The sequence below is a fragment of the Musa acuminata genome, chromosome BXJ2-1 (genome assembly GCF_036884655.1).
Source record: "Musa acuminata AAA Group cultivar baxijiao chromosome BXJ2-1, Cavendish_Baxijiao_AAA, whole genome shotgun sequence".
NCBI lineage: Eukaryota > Viridiplantae > Streptophyta > Magnoliopsida > Zingiberales > Musaceae > Musa > Musa acuminata.
Window position 1 is genome coordinate 3,216,396 of NC_088338.1, and position 25,184 is coordinate 3,241,579.

Consider the following 25,184-nt stretch of genomic DNA (forward strand, 5'->3'; position numbering starts at 1 on the left):
ATGGAGTTCGACGGTTTCGTGCACGCCGTAAGCGCCGACGACGAGCTGCGGCCCGGGCAGCTCTACTTCCTCCTGCCGATCTCCATGCTGCAGCGGCCGCTCAGTAAGGAGGAGGTGGCGGCGCTTGCCGTCAGAGCCAGCGCCGCCCTCCTCGTAGCCCGGCGTGGTGCCCGGGAGAGGTGCGTGCCGCCGCTGGTGTTCCACCCGGCACTGCGCACCGTGGCCGCCGCCGTTGGCGCAAGCGGTAGTTGGCGGATGATGGGAGGAGGGAAGAAAAGAGTTAATTCAAAGGGGAAGCGACAAAGGTCGGGAGCTTGCGTCCGAGTTTTGTGTGTGTGTGTGTGTATATATATATATATATATATATATATATATATATATATATATATATAAAGGTTATTTCCTAATAGCTTGAATTTGTAGGATTATTTGTCATCTAATTGAACATATTTATAAAAAAAGAAAAAAAAACTTAAGTTTAATTAATATTTGTATATAGCCCTCGTTTTTTAGTTGACTTGTATAGTACATTTGGATTCACTCGTACATTAAATTATATATTAGGTTCTTTACTAACAGCTTTAGTTTCTTGAATTATTTATTGGTCTCTTAATCAAGAATATTTATCATAAAGGAATCTGAGTTTAAATTTATACGTTTCTCTTTATTTTGTATAATTGATTAATGTCAAGCCTAATACGACATATTTTGTAACATATCTTCTCGTGGATATCATGTCATCGATGAAACATCAATCCATAGTTATATGGACTCTCTCTCTCTCTCTCGCTCTCTCTCTCTCTCTCACACAAATTAACAACTCAAGCAAAATCTACATTGCTTCATATCACAATCCAGTAATGCTCAGGAGATGAAGGCAGATAGCCTGACACCCCCATCAAAGATGAGCAAAATGCATCATTTGTAAAGGACAGGAATAGTGTGACATGGTAAGTACATTCAACAGATTCCTCCCATTTTCTCTATCCTCAATCACATTTTTACTATTGTTCAAGCTAATAATTCTCTAAAAAACCCATGCATCCTTCTTCAAGGATTCTCTTGGCCTGGGTGAAATCAAAACCTAACCTTTTGGCACACAAAATGCAGGCTTGAGGAGAGGAAAACAATGGCTAAAAGGAAATACAAACATAAAGATTAGAACTACAACTTTACAATTTCCGTTCGTATTGCGAGTAGAGATTCCCGAAGCGTCTTAGCCACCACGGTCTCGTCTCACCGTAGCCCGTGCACTGCCCCTCCCCTTCCTCCTCGCTGCTGAAAAGGGTCTGGTCGGAGCAGTCAAGGCCTGCCCCACACGCTGCGTTGTAAGACCGGCATGCAGAGTGGCACACCCGAAGCCTATTGTCTCCATCCTTGTCGTCGCAACGTTGCATTGAGATCTGAGGCAAGAAAGAAGCAAATATTAGAACAGGTGCATGTCTTTTAACACACCTATGTGGCTGTTTAGTTGAAATATATCAGAGATCGATATTAAAGAGCAAAGTATGACACTAATTGCATCAAAATTTAAACCAAAGTGTTCATTTGAAATTGTAGTTTTGGTGATCACTTCTTATTTCTCATAGAAACAGTTCATATCTAACTCAACATTCAAGTAAAATCTGTTTATGAATCCAATGTTGGTTAAAATCCTTGTACCAAAGTGCTATAGAACTAACAGAAAGAATACCCATGAGAACTTTAAAGTCGATAGACATAAATAGCATACCCAGCAGGCAAGCCGCTTTGCTGCAGCTGCACAGTAGCCATTGTCAAGGATGCCAAACAACGTCCGCCCACCTGGTACTAATCGGTTGTAGTTAGGCATTACTACAGCTGCTTCAAGCTGCTGTAGTATGCTGGGTTCACTCGGTGCACAGTGCTGTCCAAGTAAATCCTGAGCTAGCACATCACCACAAATTGAGAGGCTAGCAAGCAACGATGAGCTGTTTTGACAAGCATAACCCGCATAGTCAGAACAACGGAACTCACAAACACCATTGTCGCAGACTCCTCCATGCAAACTACACTGCTCATCGCATATAGCTGCAAAATATAAATCAATATATCAGTTCTTACACTTTCTTTGTCTAAAAGCATGAGCAACCAACGCTAATGTAATTTGCATCACAAAATGTGCAAGAAGTACAGGTTCTAAACAGAATGGGGAACAGTACCAGTAGAGCAGTCAACACCTGTCCAACCAATTTGGCATTCACAGATACCGTTTGGATGGCATATGCCATGTCTGCTACAGTTTCCTGTACATGATCCTGCAAATGAAACATAATTTATAAACATGAAAAGTATGAACAAGAGCACTGAGCACCACAACCGAGTTGTAAATATTCAAAAGCAAAGAACCAGCTAGGTGGAAGAACATGATTTTATTGCCACCACAATATTTTATAATTAAAGGATCAGCAGGTACGTTATCAGGCAGCATAATACATTTAGATTTTACTTTGTATCTGGATAGGAAGTCCAAAAGGGCATATGACTTCAATTATTCGATGGATCACTCCGATGCATGATACTGTAATATATGATTCTCGAGCCTACATTCTCCACAGGACAGTAATGCCAATGGTACGATTGGCATTCGCCAAAAAAATTTGAAGGGATGAAAAAGCAATAGCCACATATTTTGAAGTATCTTAGGAAGCCCTTTTATAGTTTGAAAATGAGAACCAACAACAGAAAGCACATAAAATGCACACAATTTTTATCAGTCATTCTGGCTCCTCCAGCTTAATTAAGAATTCGAAAATTCACTCTTTGCTTAGAGTACATGAAAAATATCCTCTGGCTGACATGGATAACAATTATCTTCAAAGAAAAGGAGGTTGGATTTTGCAATGTGGATTGTGGCTTTTACAAAGAATGTAAAAAACATGGAGAGCGTCATCATTTGGTTGACATGGACGGAGTCAAAATGCAATAAACTATGCAATAGGTGTTGTAATCTTGTAAACTCACTTTTGCTGCAGTCATTGCCATGGAAGCTAAGAAAGCAACGGCACTTCCCATCAATGCAGTCACCATTGAAGCTACAAGAGCCAGGGCACTGGCCAGTGACAGACATAGGCACACTGCTGCACAACTCCTGATATGCTGGGCAGATCAGCTCACCTGCAACATCAAGGTCAATCATATTGATGAGTCTATGAAGCTCTCATATGACATGTTTTAGCACAATGAGAAACTCACCATGGAATCCACGAAACTGAACAGGACCACCAGCTTCCGGACACACTTTCCAGATACCATCCACGGCAACCTAGATGAATTAATCAGATCTACCACAGGTCATATGTGGGCATAAATCTACAGATATCATAAGCTGTATACATTTGTGAAGAAACCCATAAATCAAAGACCATTATAGGCTATACCCTGGTGCTAATAAAATAAAACAATAATGGGAACTGTTAGAGCCAGGTGCCATAAGAAATCAACTTATGCCATCCATGGAAATAACCATAACCATGCACTCAAAGTAGGGGTGTATGCCTTGTACACGAAATAAGAGACAAAAGGCTGGTAGCCAAAGCAAACTTCAAATAGCATGTAAAGAGAATTTTAGTTTCTTCAGGGATTGACAGATGGAATGAGCTTTCTAAGGGCTAGATGTTAAATTTCCAACAGAAATCTCAGCAGGTACTGATAGAGCTAAAGATACTTAAAGGTTTCAATAAGAGCAGAAATTTTATCGCAGAAAAGAAAAGAAAATTACATTACTCCAATGAGTTAGAAGAAATGACTACTATGATTTATCTTCAAGTTAAATAATGATTTCAATTTTGTCTGCATCAGACAGGAATTTCTGCAAAATTCAGAATAGTTTTTGCCTAGAGAAGCAAAATGGTTAAACATATGCATAACCAATTTGCATCGATCGGATCCATTATATTTACTGAAAAGGCTTTCTTCCAAATATTTAAGATAACATCAAATGCCAAAATATACTATAGTAAACCTCCTACTAACAACAAAGGCTAGATTGAGGTGCCAGACATATCAAGTTTATGTAGAGTGCAATAAGCTATTTTACATTCTCATCCACATATCTGGATAGTTGCAGTGCGATATGCTATCTTACAAAAAAATGTAGAAAGATAAACAGTAAGAATATGCAAAATAAAATAGTTCTCTACCTCTAATGTGTTGTTTCTACACCTATGTTGATAACATCCATTTCCCTGGGTCATAGAACCCCTAATAAAGCCTGTGCGCACCAATGATGAAGCCATACACCTGACAAGCTTGTAGCACATTAGAAGGTGATCAAGAAATAATTCAATTTTAGTATAAGTTCATCTTAGTGCTGGTATAAAATAAATAAATAAATTTCCCATTTTGTTTGACATTTTGTCATTAAGCCTCTTTCTTGTAAGCAAAGAATGTTATCCAATTAAAACAAATGTTAAAATTGATCATCTCACCTGGAGTTAATTCCTCGGGCCTCACCCAACATTCTGTCAGGTGATCGTGCACTTTTCGTGTCCGTGCATGAACCATCAGAATAAGCAACAAAATATGTACAATAGTCTGCCAATGATGATTGCCCACCTGCATTGACAAAGTAGTTTTTAACATCTATAACAAATAAATGCATCATATTGAAAATTTTCTAATTTAAACTATAAGAGCTACCAAAGGTACAAATTCCTTTACAATGTTAAAATGAAAACTAACTTCATTCAAAGAGGGCAAATTGGACCAAACTGCACTTCACATTGGAACAAATAACAGGGTTGTCATGTTGTAACTTCATTCAAAGTTACAGATTATGCATGATGTCCTTAGGATTAGTGGATTACAAGGGAATATGTTGATGGTTCTCTATACTAAAATTTTAACAAAACAAAATTCATCCAACACAAAAATCACATTGCCACACCAGACTTTCAACAATAAACAAAAGAGGAAAAAGGAAAGGACAGAATGATTAGACTTATAAATTTGAAAAACATTAGTATCAATACAAACACCAGTTTACTAAAATTAACTAAACAGCTTAGTTCAACTACTAAGAAGAACATCAACAACAAAAACAAAGAGAATCTTAGCTTGTGACACAACATACCTTGTCCTACACTTGCCAAGCTCAAGAAAAAATAATAATTTAATGAAAAATTATTATGATATGGTCAATCATTCTGATGATGGAACAACAAGAGGGCAACCAACACATAGGGCTCACATCATTCAAATCTAGAGAGGATAATACACAACATTACACCACCACATGCAGCAATGTTCATTTTGAAATTTTGAACCCAAGAATGAGGGAATCATAGAGAGTGAGAACTTCAACATCCAAAGCTGTTTTATCACAAACTAGGCAGGCTAATAATTTCACTTGTTTTTGCTAGTGAGATTGAACCACCATCAAATAGTTTGTCTTTTTTTCTCCTTTAAATTGTTCACTATTGTCAATCACATATATGTATCGTAAACCCACTTTGTGGATCCCCAATCTGGCTTGGCTAGGTCTCGCTCACTTCATTTTCCTATAGTACCTATTCAGCTTCATCCATCACGGGACTTCTTATGACTTTGTGGATTTGAAAATTCACTCAGTTATTTGCCTCGAAATTAAAAATAAAAAACAAACCAGAAAACTAGAAAAAGAGAGAAAAATGGTTCTGGCTCAAAAATGATATGCAGAATGGGGAACCTTTTTGGTGCCCCACCCTCTTAAAGACAAACTGAGACACAATGTGAGAGGTTTAAATACAATTTACAGTACCAATATGGATAATGCCTTGAACCACCTGAAGATGTTCAAAATGCCAAATGCAGCTGATCTTGGTAAAGTTTACCAATGAATGATAATGACCCATAAGTAGATAGAACAATTTTTTTACCATTTCTGACAGGTAATCATAATTTTTTTAGTACAAGTAGCTACAGGTTTTGCAATGGTTTTCAACTACTTCTTCAATACATAATGATTAAGGCCAAGATCCAGGTCACCGTGGAACAACTTTACTACAGTAAAAAAAGATGAACAGAAAACAGGAGATTAAAATTTCAATTAAAATTTCAATTTGAAATGCTAACTAGAATTGAGGCGTGCCTTTATTAGCCTGTGGAAAATATTGAGCCCATTGTGGCAAGTCCCCATTATAACTCACAATAGGGCAGTACCCTTCTGCCTCCCTGTTGTATGTACAACCTGACAACTGAGTAGTGTTGCAACGGTATGCCCCTTTCCAGTGATTGCAAGGAGACGTAACAAATTCCGTTCCTTGATTCCAACCCCAATCAAGGTGGTCTGCCATGCTATAATTAGCCTGGTACCATCCACTATCCTCTAATAAAGCCAAAGTCATTTTCGAAACTACAGATTTTGTATCCACAGATCCTGTCATGATTTCATTCATTAGAAGTCTTTTCTCCCAGTGAGAACCTGCCATAGATAGTACATCATTTAGAGATGACCAAATGGAATTCAATGGTGTATTTGATCAGGCATATTGGTTAAATACCACTTTTTTATGCAAAAGAAAGTACCTGATGTACCACGACCTCCTCCATCTTCCAACTCTAAGCCAGTAAAATTTTCAGAATATGCCTGACAAAAAGAATAATTATCAAGATCAAATGACAGCATGATCTTAATTTCCAGAACAATTAAACTAATTTGTATGCTCCAACAACCGAATGAAGAAAGAATCTCCTTGTTCCTATATGACTGGCTCCAACTTACCCCATAGTGATATCTAGCATGCATAACAACTCGGGGTAGGACCACACGTGTGACCATACGTCCAAGCTTCTCATCCATAAGTTGCATAGTAACCTGAAAACATGGGTGGTTAATTCAAGATGATGTTTATAATCAATAGTGACTTGTTCAAAGAGCTCAGAGTAAAAAAAGAAAGTACTAAAGACAGACTGCAAACAGATACCTGGCTACGCCTTCTTTTTCTCTCATCACGGAAGTGTGCGAAGGCATGAGGATCAAAACCTAAAACATGTATGACCTACAAAGCGAATTCCCATCAATTACCGAAGCATAGTTGAGAGACCTCATTACAAAAAGAAATTGGCCAACCTCATGTATCAAAGTAGCTGAAAGCAGGGCTTCTGCCTCTGCTGTTAAATGACGAGGAGCGACATTTACATGTCCTACAATTTTTGTAAGGTAAAGGTTAACTAGAATAGACATCAAAGTCAAAAAAAAAATCACATACAAAGTTTGCCAATAATTGGCAACAATTATTATATCTAAAACACCTGCAATTGCACGACCCCATTGATCCCGCTCACATGCAACTGCCCATGCAAGAGTGTTGCCAGTTGTGGGTCTAGCGGTTACCAACAGAACAAGGTCAGCATCAGCCACTCCATCTGCATGGTATAAAGGTACTGAAGCTAAAGTACATTAGAAGAAACTGAGCCGCATCCAGAACATCTAGAGAAGGTACCTTCAACATATTCATGGGGAAGTTGCACCCCACCATCCTGCCCACACGCAGAATATCCACTTAACCGCAAGTTTCCCTTAACAGGTTCAATGGCTAAAGCCCTTCTAAACCACTCTGCTGTTTGCCCAAGTGCCTGCTCAAGAATATTTGATGAACAAAACTTGTTAAAGAGAGCTCTCATAAATACAAGTGACTAATCAAACCATCATTGTTTAAATAAGCTGATTTTGGAATCTCAGTGAGTTTCTAAAGGAGAACAACGACTAATTTTAGTTAGGTTTCAGTAGGTCTCACCAGTTTTATTGATTCATTCAGTATAAGGAAGTTTCAAATTGAAGTGAACAAAAAACATCGAAATTTGATCAATCCAGTTTTAGAAAGTGCTTCCATTCCTTAAGATTTACTCTCACCCCTTTCTCTCCAAATTTCAGCTTTTTCTTCGAATGCACTCAATCATACCTTCCTATAGCTAGAAATATCCAATTCAAACTATTAAGCTTTAAAAATAATCTCACTACAAAATTAAAGCATTTGGTAGTTTTTTTGTCATTTAAATTAGTTTTTAGTGGACTGCCTCCCAAATTTCTCTCAGAAGTTGAACTGATGTAGCGTAAACATTATAATTTTAAAACAAATTCCATTTTGTTCACATATGAAACCTGGTTGAAATATCAACAATCTAATTCAATATGGCTTGTCAATACTACCTCCATGGCAGTCACCATGGCGATGAAAGATAACAGCATCTAGAATGCATACTAAGTACATAGTAGTAAAGATTTCCCTCAAAAGAATGATAAGAAAGAAGTCGGCACTATGTCATATTGTGACTTGACTGTTTTAAGAGGATGGCCCTTGGTGTTGCTCCTTTATAACCTGATGACCAGAATTGTCATGAAAACCAATGAGGACGTATTAAGTGTAACTAGTCTAAAGTCTAAACATAAATGATATGGGTATTAATTGTTAGCATACCATGCCTCCCATAGAGTTTAATATGTTTTATATTGGCTTAGTAAATTAATCGTTAGAATGCTTCTTGAATTTTTAGATTACAACGCAACCATTATTATAACAAAATTTCATCTGAAAGCCACAAGTCATTGGGACTATCTAAATGACTATATTAAACAACACAAGGTATTAGTTTATAATAGCACCTAATATTCTCTTCTAATTTTTCTGAGGTGTTTCCAAAATCTTCTAGGATAGGACTTGAAGCATAACAGTAAAAAATGAGACTTCACAGACCAAACTGAAACTGAATGGTTGAACACATCATTTGTACTTTATTCAAAACATCACTTATAAACCAACAAGTTGGGAAATCAAAACTAGGGTAAGAAGCAACAGGCAGATTTCTACACTAGTAACTCAAACTTTGCTCGTAAAATCTTGGTAAAAGAAAGACTATATGGTAGACACATAACATGAACATAAACGATTATAATCCATGTGAAGTTAATTCCATTGCAGCTGAAGCAGCAATAGCTAAAATGATACCTTCCGAAGACGTTGCTTTTTATCCTCTCCTGAAATATCTTCCAGGGTGCACTCATACCAACAATCGGCAAAAACTGGTCGATCTCCATGAGCATTGCACACAGGTGTTCTTGGTATTGATGTTGCAGGAGGTTCACCAAGCTGAAATATGAGCATAATAGAAGACCAATTCACAGTTACAGAATGCACGACTCCGAATGCATAGAGGGAGGAAATATCTACTTGCAACAAATTACCTTCACGAGATCTCCAACATTTTGACAATCTCTATCGGAAGTGTGCCCAACAGCATCATAATTTAGAAATATCCGTATAGGCTGCTTTGCATCAATTTGCAGTGGAAAAGCTGGAGACAATTCAAGCAAAGTTCTCCCTCCACGATGATGTGGCCTTGACAAACTAGACCCATGATAAACTTGAGGAGTGACGGAGTACTCTTTTCGGCCAGGGCGCCGCCTTTGATGGAGTATCTCATCATGGATGCACGAGTGCGTGAGATAAACATTTTTCTCCCCAGATTCAGTATTTTGCCAAAGCAGAGGCTTACTGTCTTGAGGTTTGGCACAAGTTGCTCCAAAACTCACAAAGAACAATGCAATCTACAAAGCAAAAGAATAAATATAATTGTCAAAGTCTGGCATTCGGCTCAAGTTCTACTGAAGGGGCTTGGGATAAGAAAAACAAATCACCACGCATTAAGTGTGTAAAAGGAACGGTAGCAAAGAGCACAAAAATTGCCTACCTAACTTAAAATAGCGATCAGTCCGACACTAAAAGATCATTCTAAGGGCTAAAATTTCGAGGAACTCATAGTAATAGAAGAAGCCTTGTTCTACACAGGACAACAACCACCGCAAAGCTCTGAACAAAGACTCATGAACATCGAGAACCCCCATACGCAGAAAGAAAGATACCAGAATAACTGGAAAGACCAATCACCTACCCCAAAACCACAACCAGAACAGGAATAGTAAACCCTAAACCACAACCAGCCTAGATTGGTCTACCCCCTTCCCCAGATCACAAGTAGACGCCACAATCCAATGCAAACTCAAACAACCAAACCCAAATCCGTCAAAGCCAACAAGTTCCATTCGATTCTTCCCACCCACGGCAAAAAGATGTCCTCCCCACCCCAAAAAAAAATCACAAGCCAGATCGAGTGGCAAAACCGCCCTACCTCAAGCGCGACGACCGCGAGAAGAACCGACACGGGAAATGCTGCCCCCAATGACACCGCACGAGGAAGCGAGGGCTTCACCTCCATATATCGACCCGAAGGCTGCGGGAGCCGCTTCCATCAACCCACCGGGGGACCGATCATCCGCACCACCAACCAGGCCGGGCCCTGCTTCCCCGCCTTCGCTGCCAGGAGCTCGCTTTCTCCGCCCGACGACGCCTCCCTACGCCTGCACAGTCGCCGGAATCGAGAGGTCCCGTCAAGTAGCCGTCCGCAGGCGGATCAGAGCGCCATTAGAAGTCGCGACGGTCGCCGAGAGTCGATGGGGGCCGAAGTGGAGATCTGCTGGGTCTCGTAATTCCCGGAAGTCGGAAGCAACGACGGAAGAAGGATCGGCGAACTCTAAGAGAGAGAGAGTGACGACGTAGCTCTGATATTTCTAAAGACAATAATAAAAGTAAAGATAATCCACTATATAACTAAACGTTACGTAAATGCTACTATTTTCTTGATTTATAACGAAAGTGCCATTACCCGCCTCGACGTATTCCTACTATATAAAAGCTAAAACGGTTTTACCAACGAAAGCATTGAAAGAACCTTTTTGCCCTTCACAATCATAAATAAGACATATATGTCACTTCAAATTAATTAATACATCCTAACAAATAATATCTCAACTATTTATTTATTGATCGATTACATGAATCCTTTTATAAATATCAAACTCTATTAAGGTTATATTACTATTTAAATTAAAAATGTTTTAATTTTTATTATGATCCTTCTAGATATATTTTCCTAAAAGTAATACATAGCATCTTCTAACAATGGTTTACTATTCAAGGTTAAATGTTCAAAAAAAATTATTTATTAATAAATATACACCTAAAATACTACTCTAGTGACATACTTAGCTCACTTAATAAATTTATGTCTATAATATTAGTATGGTTTAAAATTTTGTTAAATAAATTTTATATTTAAAATATTGGTGGTGGTAGTATAGTATACCCATTTATAGAATTAAAAATCTTATTCATTGCTATGATGACAATGTACTAAACTCATTAAGGGTTAAAGGTACATTGACCTTTGGTAAATTTTATATACAAAAAAATTAATTTGATGGTTGATGGACAAAATTTACTTATTTAAATGTTGGAAATCCAAAATGAATCTTGAACTATTGTAAGTGAATTCATTAAAATATATATTTTATATGAGGTATCAAATTTTTAATATTTGATAAGTGAGCTTGATACATCATCATCAATCTAGTATTTTAGACATGAAATATATTGGATGAGGTATCAAATTTGATAAGTGAATCTCATCTTCGCATCTCATGTTTATAAACAAAATAATGGATCATTTCACTATTCATAATTTACAGAAGATTTATTTTTATTTTTGAATTCAAATCTCTATCTTTAAAACATTAAATATCATATTAAGGCCAAGTAATGAAAAAGATTCTCTACTCAAATCTCTTATCTATTAGAAATTAATAAGTTACTCTAAGAATAAATATATGATAAAAATACATAAACAACTACACATAAAACCTCAAAATATATATATAATTAATCTTAAATACTCATGAAACATATATAAATACCAACAACTTAATATAAAATGATAATATATAAATTTATTATGAAACTTATATGTTAGAAAAATAATAATAATTTTTATTCAATAAATAAAATCATACATTAGTCACATGCAACACATCTCGATGATATACATAATAGTCAAATAACAAAGTTATATATCACATACTCTTTCAAGATGAAGAGTTTTACTTGGATGGAAAAACTCATATTACACTTCCAATATAGATGAAGTGGTGTTCTTCACCTATCAAAATGGGAATATATTCGTCTTAATAATTTATGGAAAAATTATCTAATTGCCATTGACAATTTACTAATCTCTAAAGGGAATCATCTTATTCGTCCTCTATTATCCTCCATAGGAATATAATCAATCATAATCATTCATTTATTAATATATGCATACATTAAGTAGTATATTAAAATATTATAAAGAATAATGCTTAATATATGATCTACTAGACTATATTCATTTGTGGCTCTGCATTATAATAGATCCGGAGCTCATTTCATAAGTTTTACTTCTAATATGGACCATTCAACGTAGTAACATATAATACATGATAATAATTATATTAATATCATCAATTTAATCTATAAAAAAAAGAAAAAAATTAATAATTATTTTTAAATAACTCACCCGGATGAAATTATTAATTTTATCAAATCATAAAAATGTGAGGCATCAATCTCTTAATAGTTCTTAATCATGAATCCTAATTGAATAGTTTTACCTAGCTACATGGGTTGATTTACTCAATCAACTTAACTCAAGTTAGATATTAATTTGACACAATTAAATTATATTTTAATATTTTCAAAAGTGCTTTAAAATATTATAAAATAATAATTAATCTCAAATTTATTTTTGTTCATAAATTAACTAATTAGATTCATGATTCTAAATTTAAAACTAATTAAATCATAAAAAAATTACACATAATTTTTTGAAACATAAATATGTCTAATTAAATAAATTATAACTATTATTAAATTAACTAATCATTCTAATATCATATTTAATGATCATTATTTATTAATCATAAAATTTTAAAATTTAAATATTATTATGCATCATATAAATTATAATAATTCTAATGTCAAAAAATTAAAATATGAATTAAAAACTGATAAAATAAATCCAACCTCTCCTCAAGATCCTCTCTTCATGGAATTTTTTCCTCAATCTTCTAGTCAGGCTCAACCAGGAATAAGAGAGGAGTCCTTTACAAAGAAAAAGATTGAACTCTCCCCTTTATATTTTAAAATTGCTTTATAATAAACTCTCAAAGATAGAATTATAATATTTATTTTTTATGGTTCACATATAAAAATAGAATTTTAATTATTTACCTTCTAAAAATCAAATCACTCATTAGAAAATAAATAAATTAATAATTTAGTTAATTTATAAATTTTTAAATTTATGGACATGATTAAAAAATCAATTTTAATCATTTTCTTAGCCATACTATAGATAAAAGGGAGTTAATAATTTAAATAAAATAATACAATATTTATGTTAAGAAAAAAAATCATGATTACAACTTTCCAAAAACACTGTGCAGATATATATATATATATATATATCTGCAAATTTTGTTTTTGTGCATCTTTCAACACCTTTTCATTTTTCATCTCCATCTTGGAGGATTTGGGCATGAGAATCTACGATTTGAAGAGTGAATAAAATAGCATGAAATAAATGTAAGATTCCTTGAGTTCCAAAGCAAGATGAATTAAATGAAGAATATCTCCACTCCAGAAAACTGATGTTTAAGCAACTCAAGCACATTTTAATTTAATACTCTTTTTTCAGTTCCATGACTCTTAGATACATTTATCATCTCAGAATTCCAATGTATAGCACCCAACTTGAGAGAGAGAGAGAGAGAGAGAGAGAGAGAGAGAGAGAAGATGAATTGATTGGAAAGAGACATTTTGATATAAATATTTTAGGGGAAGAAGAACTTCTAGTTGTTTGTGTGGCACAAGAAAGGAGTGGGTGGGGTTTGGTAGTATTGCTCCAAACTCATCCCTCTTTTTTCTCTTTACATGTCTTGAAATAATCATGTATTCATTGCCTAGTAGTGTTTCCAAGGTTAGTTGGATTATAGGTCATGTTGTCGAACAAATCTAACTTAAGGTCATGTATATTTGTTTTATTTTTAAGGCATGTTTGAGAGTAAAGAAGGTGCTTTTATAGATTCCAAGAAATCCCTTATATTATAGTCTTAAAGATAAATAACCAATGGAGAAGAATATTCAATACAAGTGTGAGGTGTGTAATGAGGGGAAATATTCCTCATCTGCAGATGCATTTAACTCATGACAATGCATATTAATGAACTGAGAACATTAAAAGAATGAAATGGCCTAGCAAGATGGTCATGAATCTCCCAGATTGATGACAAGGAAGTCATTAACCAGTCCTTTCTCCAACTATGCTTAAGAAGTCCTAATTTCTTCACCTAAAAACTAAAAAAGAAAAAAAGGGGGTAACACCAGTGGTTCTTCTTTCATTTATTTCTTCACCTAAAAGTCAGCACCAAACTTATGATTTCTTCCAGTTAATTTCCTATTGCTGGAAGTTATCTAAGTAAATCAAATTTTTTGCTTGGCTATGGAGTTTGTGAGATTTAAAAGCACTTGGTTGACTTATTGAAGAATGAGGACTAACTTTCCTTGAATTTGTACTTGCAACTAAAAATGTTCAATCCAAAATTCTGGTCTAAAATAGGAGTTAGGGTCAGTTATCAGAAATGAGAAAATGACAATTGTGATGCTATTTCTTTTGGATGCAAGTCCATTGAAGACAAGTGTATCCTTTTTTGTGAAGCTGATGCAGTGCTGCAGGGGATACAAACCAAAAGGCAGCTGGAAATAGAGCTTGTGTGTAAGTGGAGAATGACAATAGAATTTTGCAGGAAATTATTCAGTGGAAGAGCTCTCCACCTGAAACATTTTGACTGCTTCTCTTGAACACACATGTGGAGAAGCTAATCAATCTGTTAACCAGGTTTCTGGGAGGAGATTGTCCCTCTCAATTTATGGATGTATTGATTTTTGATGCCTCTGACATTTAGAGTTTGTGTTTCATTAAGTAATACAAGTTTCTTTTATTTGGAAAAAATAAAATATGGAGTTCAGATTTGAGTACCTGACCTTCTTGGAGATTAAAGGCTTCACATTTATTGCATAAGCTTTTTCTACAGAACATTGCATAAGGGTTTGACTATTTCAAGCCTTTGTAATTGCAAGAAACTGTGACAGGCATTAATGTCACATCCTCATCTTCAGGGACATGAGTTTCTCTACAAAATTCTCCACATGTACACATACACAATACAGAACTCTGTGAAGGGCATTGTAAGACTGCTGTAACACCCAAGTGACCTTTTTGTCAGCAACACCAACTTTGCCAATATGGATATATCGAAAGATGTCCCACTTCAGCTCTGAGATTGACAGAGGGCAGAGCAGATGAAAAATTAGGATGGTTCCAACTCAAGAAATCAGGCCACCTGAAGAAAATTTCAAGCAGAAAGCAGAGAGAATTGACACCTTTGGATCAGTCTGGTTGGTAGTAGCAGCAGGTGTTATACTTTTTTATTTTAGCAGTTGATGATGAAGGACCACACTATGGCCAAGGACAGTCCAAAAGTCATAGCCACCATGTTCTTCCAATAGAAATAACATGATGTATTACTCATTCAAATCCAGCATGATAGGAGATCACATGGTGGTGGAGGTCAATAATCTTTGTATAATAATATTACGTTTCCAAAGCCAGCATGAAAAATGACAGGTGAAGAAAATGACATGCTTTTATGAGGAGATGAACCTCCAACCCCATGCCTGCTTCCAGTCCAAGGTGGGATTTCTTTTGTGTGTTACTGAACATCACCATCACCTTACCATTTGCTTGATTGCAAAGGAAGACTTCCTCAACTTGCTGTTTAAAATTAACCCTCTGTGATCTTGTGGCAACTCCACAACTGGGTGAATAATCCTTGTATGTTGGTGTGATGTTTCCAAAGCCATGAAATATGATGACAAGTGAAGCAAATGACATTCTTTTACGGGGAGATGTTACTGCCACCACCAACCGGCTATTTGCTTGAATGCAAAGAAAGACCTCCCTCTTGCTTCTTTCATCTCTCTGTGATCTTGTATGATGACTAAGTGAAGAAAATGACATAGTATTAGAAGGTTATAAGCCCATGCCTCCTTCCAGTCCAAGCTGCTGCTTTTATCCCTCTGTGACATCATTGGCAACTCACACAACCGGGATGGGAAAGTAAGAGTGTTGAGAAGAGTTATGGCTTGGGTTCCAACTCCACTGTGCAGACATATAATGCTTGTTTTATGAGCAGCGCAATGAGTGGGGGGTGCATTGATGAGACTGCGTGATGCTGTTTCTTCTTCGCCAAGGATCCTCTTTGACGGAATAGGGTGAAGCCAAATGGATACATGTCCTTGGCCAGCTTTTGCCCTAATAATTCGCCACTGAGGAGGAAGACGGGGGCAGGTGAGCAACGGAAGTGGGAGCTACGACAGTTCCACTCTATAGGGCACCTTTTTATTCTTTTCTATTCCAAAATAAATATTCTAATTAAAGATAATTAAAATGATTAGAGAAGTCATCCCTGTCATCGGAGTGAATCAGAAAGACCAAACTTCCCTCTACAAAAGTTTTCATCCTTGATAGTTCTTCAGTAATCTACCAAACAGTGACTAGCCTTATTCTTCCATATGTATACACATTAAATTGTATTGTAAGATCTCAGAAGAATAATGTTTTCCAATTGAATTGGACAGCAATAATTAAAAGTGAGAACAAGACAGCTGAGAGTACCAAATGTCTTGCAGCAGATGATCCCAATGGAGAAGGGTCTGTGTCCATGAAATGACTCAGAAAAGCTGTAACACTCCTATGTTGTGAAGTATTAGTAGGTTACTCCAATGAAAGGATGATAAGCTGCAAAACTTTGACAGATAATTTTGGAGAGAATACAAATCACATTTGGAAAAATAAGGTTTTAACTAAATAATTTGGACATCAAATAATAAGCTCAGAATGATAACGTGCTGCAGCAATAAATAGCACAGCAACCCAACTCTTTCATGCGAACGAAGACCGGTCACTTGTATAGAGTAATGAATAATTGTAAATTTGCTATACAGAGAATTTGTGAGGCTATGTTGAGAATAGGTTTACATAATTTGACTACTAAAACAGATTAGTTTTTAGTAGATCCCCTGAAATCCGAGAAAGCAACCATTAGTAGAACTTCAATGTGTTGTTACCTTCATATTCTCTGCTACGAACCAAAGCCAAGCAAAGTGGGTGCCAATTGTAAGAGAGGCTCCAGTGTGCTTGGAGCAAACTTCCTTGCGAAAAGGTGACAGAGAGATGAAGGTTGGTTATTGTATGAACAATTTTGGCCCCCAAGGATTTTCTTGAGAAATGCTTCTGTTACATCGACCCCGCCGAAGGTTGCTGGGTGAGCACCACCTCTTGACCAGTCTACCCATGTAATGCTTCTGTTGGCCAAAAGATTGGCTGATTCTATGAAGAGCATCGTAGGGAAGTAATGTTCATCCACATAACAATGTGGCTTGCAGAACCTTTTGAATTTTGGATAGTAAGTAGCATCTTTGACTATGCTAAGAGCCAGTTTCCTATTCACCTCAAACCACTGAGATGCCTTACGCCATTGGTCGATGTTCACTTCTGGTGCCATGTTCGGGTTATATCTTCCCCTTCCATATGGACCTGGATCATCAATCAGCCCGACAAAGCTATACCTTGATCTTATCAAGTATTGGTAGGTGATGTTGAAATTTGATAATGGAATGCACGACTCAGACAACAGCACAAACCGTTCATTCGACAGATCAAGTAATGCATTTGCAAGGAGCCGTCTTTCAGCATCACACATACTCATCTGCCCCCACTCAGACACCTATGCATTAGATGTTTAAATCAATTGAGAGTCCAATAAAACCATTTGTCTAATGAATTAGATATAAATAAAAGACAATGCAATTCCCAGTATTTTAAAAGTTCATACTGGCAACATTATCACAAATGAGTAATTAACAAAATTGCTCCCACCATGTCATTTTGAGAAGACTAACCATAACAACATTCTATAAATTGATTACCCCATGATTCCTCGAGTCAAAAGATAAATAAACCAAACTAATTTATGACAAGAAAAGCATATTCTTAATCGAATCAATCTATGATATGAAAAAATACATCATGGTTGTCCTTGCACCAGAAAATAATTCTGGAGTGTTGCTTGATCAGGTTCTGGAGGCTTGTTGACCTCAATGTTGCAGAAATCTGATGCCGCTGTAAAGTATAACATGTATTTATTGGGAAGTGTTGTAACTCCTAGGCTAGTTATCCTACAGCTGAACCAAGCACTCTTTTTGGTCCAACCTATTCTAAACACTCATAAACTGATTATCATCTTCAAGAATCAACAGTATGTATTATATCTAAATAGGTCACTCAAAAGCATGGTTTTACAATACCAGTCATTGTTCGAATCAATCCCAGGATTTCTTGTCCAGACTAATTTGATTTTAGACCATACAACACTCAACCTTACCAAAAATTAAGAGTTAAATGCATTTGCACTAAATTCATCAAGCTCCTTTCATAAAAGTCGCCTATCATGATGTGATTGTGTCACGACCCGAGCTTATAAGCTAATTGGTCCATCAACTTCGTTTAACCTAAATCACGATCAAAATGTTTAAGCTGAAGTTGATAGTAGTACACTCATCATATCCTCATAAGTCAATCTTAATTTTACCTCTTCTGATGTAGGACTAATCGAGATGTTATAATTTTTCCCACTCAAGGACTTGTCGTCCTCGTCAAGGCCCAACGTAGCTCAGATCAAATCCTAACATTGTGCATGTAAAGCGTAGCCCAGTAGTGGCTCTACGTCATGACGAGTCCTCTAACTCCATCCACAGGTAGCCGTTTCATACTCGATCTCCCCACCATACCCAAACACTAGGTCAGCTCTAATATTAAATGTCACGACTCGGGCCTGATAAGCTAACTGGCCATCAACTTCCTTTGACCCAAACCACTGGCCAAAATGCTTAAGCTGAAGTTAATAATAGTACACTCATCAGACCCTTATACGCCAATCTTAATCTTGCTCACTTTCGATGTGAGACTAATCAGGGTGTTACAATTTCTCCTACTCAAGACCAAAATTGGCTTATAGAGGTCTGATAAATATACTACTATCAACTTCAGCTTAAGCATTTTAACCAATGGTCTAATTAGCCCACTAGGCCCAAGTCGTGACAATTGGGATTTAAGCATGGTGAGAGGGTTCAAGTAAGAAAGGGCTACTTATGGATGGAGTCAGAAGACTCGTCACGGTGTGATACCACTACTGGGCTATGCCTCATATGCACCATACTAGGGTTTGATCTGGGCTATGCAGGGACTTAACAAGAACTTCAAGCTCTTAAGTGGAGAAAACTGTAACGTAACACCCTGATTAGTCCCACATCAGAAGTGGAAAAGACTAAGATTGACTTATAAAAGTTTGATGAGTATACTACTAACAACTTCAGCTTAAGTATTTTGATTAGTGGTTTAGGTCAAATGAAGTTGATGGGCTAGTTAGCCCATTAAGCTTGGGTCATGACAGATTGTCTTTAGATCTCTGTTGTATCTCACACAATATATGAATCAACTTTTGTTCTATGAGGCATTTAGATCATCAGTCGAATATGCATATTAAGCAAAATAAAAGTACATTAAAGTTCACAATGGACCAACTTGAAAACTTATCAATTGCATCAATGTACATTACAATAGTAGTTTTGAATGCACAGAACAAGACAAGCAAGCCCAAGGCACCTTGATTGCATCAAGATAAAACCAATCCATCACAGTGCACCTCATTTGGACATAAGCACCAAGCATGAAAACTAAAATAATATTGATTAAACCTACACACGAATTTGTATATTGATTCCGATGCCAAATTCTAGAATTCCCTAACCTGCGGCAAGAAATGACTGGCAGCAACATGTGCTACTGTAGTGTTGTGCGCTGCTCTGTAGCTTGGGCCAAGTCCATGCTGGACCAAGGACAGTGATTTCAATAGGCGCTTGGGCGAGATGAGGCGAGGCCCAAGCGTCTCGCTTCATTTCCAGGCGGCACGCTTCAAAGAGGCACCGCCTGGGCGCTCGCTCGAGCCCAGGCGCCAGGCGCTTTGGGCGAGCGCCCGGGTTAAACCAAGCTACCGAACAATAATAATTGTTATTGTTTTGAATTTTGAGATTTTTTGTTAATGTGATATTGTGATTTTGTAAGATTTTTTCAATTTAATATCATATTTTTATTTAAATAATTATATTTATTAATTATATTATATATTTTTATATTTTAGCGCCTCGTTTCGCTCGGGCGAGCGCCTAGCACCTCGGGCGTATTTTGGACCTTGGCATTTTTTTAACGGCTAGCGCTTTTTAAATCACGGACCAGGGATCAGCAGGCTAAGACCAAGTTGGCATGGCATGATTGCAGGGATGTCTTCGCTCAAGCATGAACTGGCCTATCCTGACATATGGCTTGGCACATGGGCTGACCCATCCTGGCCTCACACTTAGTTTCCCCATCTTGCAATATCATCTAGCCCGTTACCATCTTCTTCTACTCCAATCTTCCCCTAATCCTGACTTCCTCCCTCCTCTGCAGCCCTTCCCTGTTCCTCCTTTCGATCTCCCTTTTCTCCAGAAGGGGAGATCATGACAGGCTCAATTTATGTTCCTCCGGAAGTTATCTGTAAGAGTCCTTAGTAATTGAGAAAAGAAGTCTATCACAAGTAAGATAGAGAAGGTGTGATATACTGCATATCGAATATCTACATTAGATTCTACAATAAACAAAATTTTCACCAATTTAATATCCCAAACATTACATTTTTTCCTATCTCCTCTGATACTTTTACTTTTCCTATCTTTGTTGCCATTGAGTCCTTCAGAAAATTCGATCAACAATAGGCTACTAACATGATCCAATTAAAATTAGCAACTTACAATAGAGTATGATACCACTCTTTTGGTAGCTGATGAAGCCACATGAACAAGGCCAGACCAACTGATTGCATACACTTCGAACGAAGGACGTTGATAGCCTGTGGCTAATCCTTCTTAACGTCTATCTAAGCAGTAACCTAACATAAGTACACCCTAAAATTAGTACAACCAACCCTGGATAACTTTTTATTAATTCAAGCGAAGAAGATAGCTATAAATTTAATATTTAAATTTGACAAGTTAGGATTCTCGGTTTCCATGGGAGAAGGAAGTTAATTTTGATTTAACATTATTCTTTACAAGACACTTTCTCATTTTTTTAACTGTCAATCCATAGATGCTCTGCAAAGCAAAGAATATTGACTTGTCATATAAATGGCACAAACTAATCCCAAGTATGACAGTGTCAGAAACATCCATTCTCAGAAAATCTGCATTAGCACAGGGTTGGATAAACCACATGGACAACTCGTCCTCGAGTAACATCTAACCCAAGGCAGCCTTGTGCGCGATATCTCTGCTAAAAGCCAACTGACTGAAAGCTGAGACACTCAAGCAAACTTAAGAAATGTCCATCAGACATTTTATTTAAGCTATTCCCAAGATGCAATTTTATAGATTTGGTACGTTATCAAGGACGATCCACAATACAAAGCAGCAAAAATGTTAAAAGCTTCAGTTTTTTGAGTGGGATGATGGATAGAATACCTTACTAGGGATCTGCCTCTTGAAGAAAACGGAGTCCGAAGTGAAGTTAATCTTGTAAGACGGATGCGTATGGACGTAGATCGAGTAACGGCCTTCGTTCCCTCTGAAGAACCTCTCCCAGAGAGGGGAGAGCGGGAGAGGCCCCCTGGTCAAGAACATGAACGCGACTTTGGGAACCCACTTGAACGGGTACTTCTTCACCAGCGGCACCCAGGACGCCCGCCAGAAGAGCTCTTCGTCGCTCATCGAGTGCATCAAATCGGACGGCGGCTGGATCCATCGCTCCAGGCCGGCCGGCTTCTCGACGCAGGGCCGGAAGGCAGCGACAACAGGGGCGGCGACCTGCAGCCGCGTCAGGTACATGCCGAAGACCGAGAATCCGACGCCTAGGGCGAGGAGAGGCAGCAGGACCTTAAGCAGGAGCCGCCGGGAGGCGCGGGGCTGGGCGGCCCTCGCCTGAGCCGACTCCTTCACGTCCTCGTACGAGGAAACCCTCAACTGCATCCTCGCGAGATCAGGGTTTCACCATCTACCAAGACTACAGACGCAAGAAGTCTCCTACTTGATCAGCAACGGGAGAGGACAAGATCCAGATAGGAAATGGAAATCCCGGGAGATTTGGTAGGAGATACCAGTCTGTTTGGGCGTTGCCAGGGATGCAAGGTGCGGAGTCTTCGCGAACGGGACGGCGCGGCGGCTGAGGTTGTGAGCCCAAACGTATCAAGTGAGGGCTGATATGGGGCTGGGCCGAGATAATGTGGGCCGGGCTAAAACCACGCCACACTAATTAAGATGGGATAGGCATTAATTAATCAAATTAATGCGCATAACACACATTAAATATTAAATACTGATATAACCATAGTTTTCAATCAATGAGGGCACAACACGTGGAATCTTATACTGCACCTATAGAAGACTATAAACTTATTCGATATGTCGCATCAATAAAATATTTAAATGATATATTCTTTCGTTGAATTATCTTATAAGATTAATTATATATAAAGTAATTTTTCATATATATATTTTTTTATTTAAAATAAATTGAATTAGTATTTATAGTTTTAATGACTATGAATATGTACTAATTCGATCGTTAAAAGAATTTTGTTGGATAAATCATCGATATAATCATTCACGTAAGTCACTCGCTAAGTCAAATTATCTTTGTTTCGTTTTGTTTCGAAAAATTATTTTATCAAGTTATCAATTTTGTTGGATTTTGTTTCGTTTCGTTTCGAAAAATATATATTTTCTTCGTGCGTCGGTAAAAAAAAATATTTTTTTTTGGAGAGAGAGACTATTTTTCTATTTCAATAATGTCTAATCTTTTTTTTTTTTGGAATAAACGGCCTGGATAGGACTGAGGTCTTCTATAGGTTCAAATCCTATTAGACGTAATTTATTTATCAATACATAAATGTATAACTCCTCAGGAATTTCAATTGTGCTTATATCCATCACTATAGGAATTGGGTTCGAGCTTTTCCCGAAAAGTTAGATAGGTTGGCGGTTGACCCCTACTTAAGGACTAACATAATTTACCAAAGTAATTTTATAAGGATAAGACGTTGCCACCAAGATAAAAAAAAAAAATATATCATACAAAAGAATTACCTTTTTACTATATTCTTTGTTTACTTGGATGTATATTGTTGGATATAGTTGATGCCTTGATGCATCTATCCAAAGGCATTGTGTCCACTAGAAGGTTCCAAATGGCCTTCAATCGATTGGTCGACTTGGATGTATCCTTGACTTGTATCACTGCAAAGCCCTTACACTGACTTTGGAAATGATTGACAAATAGAACCTTTGATCAATTCAAATAAGGATTCTTTGCTCCAAAAGAAGGTTGATTGTGACTCTGACCTTTATCCCTTGAGACACCAATTGCCCTTGGAAGAGATGAACTTGATACCACCATCCTAGTGATAGTTCGAAGTCCTTCATCACCATTTCACTTCTTAGATTGATCCCCATGCCGCCACTGAACTGAATGATACTTTTAAGGAGGATGTTACTCCTTATAGTTCTTAGGTCTTTTCCCTCGAGGTGCAATGTAGAGAGCACAAATGTATGTCATTTATGCACAATGAGTTTGTTTATCGAGGGCACAATAAAAAAAAAATAAATCCATTTATATATAATATATTTTTTTGTAAAAAAAATATATGTAAGGAGCTCGATGTATCAGTTTAGGATTATTAAACTTGTAAAACATTTGATATTGATGAGGGTGATAATTACGATAAGACTTGTGTGACGCCCGCTGACGCCCAGCACCCATGTCGGACTGACAATGCGTAGCTGACACGGGTCGTAACGCCAACCGAGGCGCATTAACGATCGCTCAGGCTCGATCCCGTACGTCACGCCAACAGTGATGTCAAACGTCATCAGAAGGTACGATCCTACCCCCTGCGAGTAGGCACATCAGGTAACACTGAACTCCCCTATAAAGATCCTTGTATTTTAAACGGGAAAAGGGGGGGACTTCCACGATCATCGTCTAACTTAACCATCAGAGGGGTCAGGTCGAGCACCCCGACTCGACCTGCGTGCAGGGACGAAGGCGAAGCGCCCCTCTCCGGGCGCGTCGGCAAGGAGCCCCTTCCCGAAGGAAACGACGACCCGTCATCCGGACCCAACTTGCGTGCAGGGACGAAGGCGAAGCACCCCTCTCCGAGCGCGTCGGCAAAGAGCCCCTTCCCGAAGGAAACGACGACCCGTCATCCGGACCCGAACCGAGCCGCGTCCGCCCTGAGGCCACGGCTAAGAAGTTGTTTACACCAACAGATGTATCTCAAAATATATATCTCATTTATAACTAATATGTCTATCTAGTGCAAAGAAGCTATGAATCACCTGGCATAATCCAAAGCAATCCTTTTGTATCTGATGTATTCGTGAAAGACTAAATATTTGAAGAGCTTGATGTATCAGAAAAATTATCTTTGTTCATAATATATCCTTCGTTTATGATATGAAAATAACTAAAGTATAATTTAGTCATCGTCCAATAAAATTGAGAACAAGTAAAAAAGAAATATATAGGTGATAATGATTAAAGATAATATTTAATCTAAAGATCTAAACATTAATTTTCAAATACTTAATCCTTGATCAGTGAGTAAGTATCATACATTATTATAGCATATATAGACCAATACTATTCAATACAAATTTATTATTAGAAACCACTTTCACTGTTAACTAAGGCATGCTAACACAATAATCATCATCTTTTAGTAAATTTTTGGTGACACAATCACTTCGATCTTTTTATTTTACTTACCTGATAACTGAATTAATTAATTTGATGAGTCTAAACTATGGCTTAAAGATATTTAAACCATAGTTAAAATTAGTGGATTCATTTAATTTTATAAATTAATCCATGCTTTTCCTATATCTGATATGAGAGGGTGTTGTATTTTTATCTTTCTTTTAGGAAATAATAATTGATTAACTAATTATGTAGTTAATTTATCTTAATAATTTGATTGCCACTAATATATGATATATTGGATTGAAATATCATAAAATGGTATTCCTAATATAAGATTTCAATGGAGTCATTCAAATTTATATTTTTATTAATCCTAATGGCATTATCTTGAACAAATTAACATCAAT

The 25,184-nt window shown here is 37.1% G+C and overlaps 3 protein-coding genes across 5 annotated transcripts; 1 reads left to right on the forward strand and 2 right to left on the reverse strand.

Moving 5' to 3' along the window:
* Positions 1-1,162, forward strand: LOC103989419 (uncharacterized). The gene is made up of 2 exons (XM_065091418.1): positions 1-305; positions 1,111-1,162. The coding sequence occupies exons 1-2, from the start codon at positions 1-3 to the stop codon at positions 1,160-1,162; spliced, it is 357 nt and encodes a 118-aa protein (XP_064947490.1).
* Positions 822-10,570, reverse strand: LOC135598452 (uncharacterized). Of its 2 annotated transcripts, none has more exons than XM_065092256.1 (17): positions 10,126-10,570; positions 9,182-9,544; positions 8,946-9,086; positions 7,443-7,575; positions 7,252-7,365; positions 7,070-7,143; positions 6,924-6,998; positions 6,722-6,814; positions 6,526-6,586; positions 6,089-6,421; positions 4,449-4,575; positions 4,161-4,260; positions 3,214-3,283; positions 2,983-3,135; positions 2,181-2,276; positions 1,733-2,049; positions 822-1,403 (listed from the first exon to the last, which is right to left on the reverse strand). In XM_065092256.1, exons 1-17 carry the CDS (start codon positions 10,210-10,212, stop codon positions 1,173-1,175), a joined length of 2,568 nt encoding a protein of 855 aa, XP_064948328.1. In that variant the 5' UTR covers positions 10,213-10,570; the 3' UTR covers positions 822-1,172. The 2 variants fall into 2 exon arrangements, with proteins under 2 accessions (XP_064948328.1, XP_064948327.1); XM_065092255.1 differs by having other exon boundaries at positions 944-1,403; positions 7,252-7,383; positions 10,126-10,350.
* Positions 10,571-16,867: 6,297 nt separating this feature from the next.
* Positions 16,868-22,252, reverse strand: LOC103986022 (glycosyltransferase BC10). 2 transcript variants are annotated; one of them, XM_009403898.3, is made up of 3 exons: positions 22,175-22,252; positions 21,543-22,080; positions 16,868-17,713 (listed from the first exon to the last, which is right to left on the reverse strand). In XM_009403898.3, exons 2-3 carry the CDS (start codon positions 22,044-22,046, stop codon positions 17,069-17,071), a joined length of 1,149 nt encoding a protein of 382 aa, XP_009402173.1. In that variant the 5' UTR covers positions 22,047-22,080; positions 22,175-22,252; the 3' UTR covers positions 16,868-17,068. The 2 variants fall into 2 exon arrangements, with proteins under 2 accessions (XP_009402173.1, XP_009402165.1); XM_009403890.3 differs by having other exon boundaries at positions 21,543-22,222.
* Between the last annotated feature and the right edge of the window lie 2,932 nt (positions 22,253-25,184).

Coding starts and splice junctions, on each gene's coding strand:
- LOC103989419 (XM_065091418.1), top strand. CDS start 1: ATGGAGTTCGACGGTTTCGTGCACGCCGTAAGCGCCGACGACGAGCTG. Junction 306..1,110: donor TCAAAGGGGAAGCGACAAAG/GTCGGGAGCTTG, acceptor CACAAAATGCAG/GCTTGAGGAGAGGAAAACAA.
- LOC103986022 (XM_009403898.3), bottom strand. CDS start 22,046: ATGCAGTTGAGGGTTTCCTCGTACGAGGACGTGAAGGAGTCGGCTCAG. Junction 17,714..21,542: donor AGAGGCAGATCCCTAGTAAG/GTATTCTATCCA, acceptor TCTAATGCATAG/GTGTCTGAGTGGGGGCAGAT.
- LOC135598452 (XM_065092255.1), bottom strand. CDS start 10,212: ATGGAGGTGAAGCCCTCGCTTCCTCGTGCGGTGTCATTGGGGGCAGCA. Junction 6,587..6,721: donor ATGCTAGATATCACTATGGG/GTAAGTTGGAGC, acceptor TCTTTTTGTCAG/GCATATTCTGAAAATTTTAC. Junction 3,284..4,160: donor GTAGAAACAACACATTAGAG/GTAGAGAACTAT, acceptor TAATTCATCTAG/GTTGCCGTGGATGGTATCTG.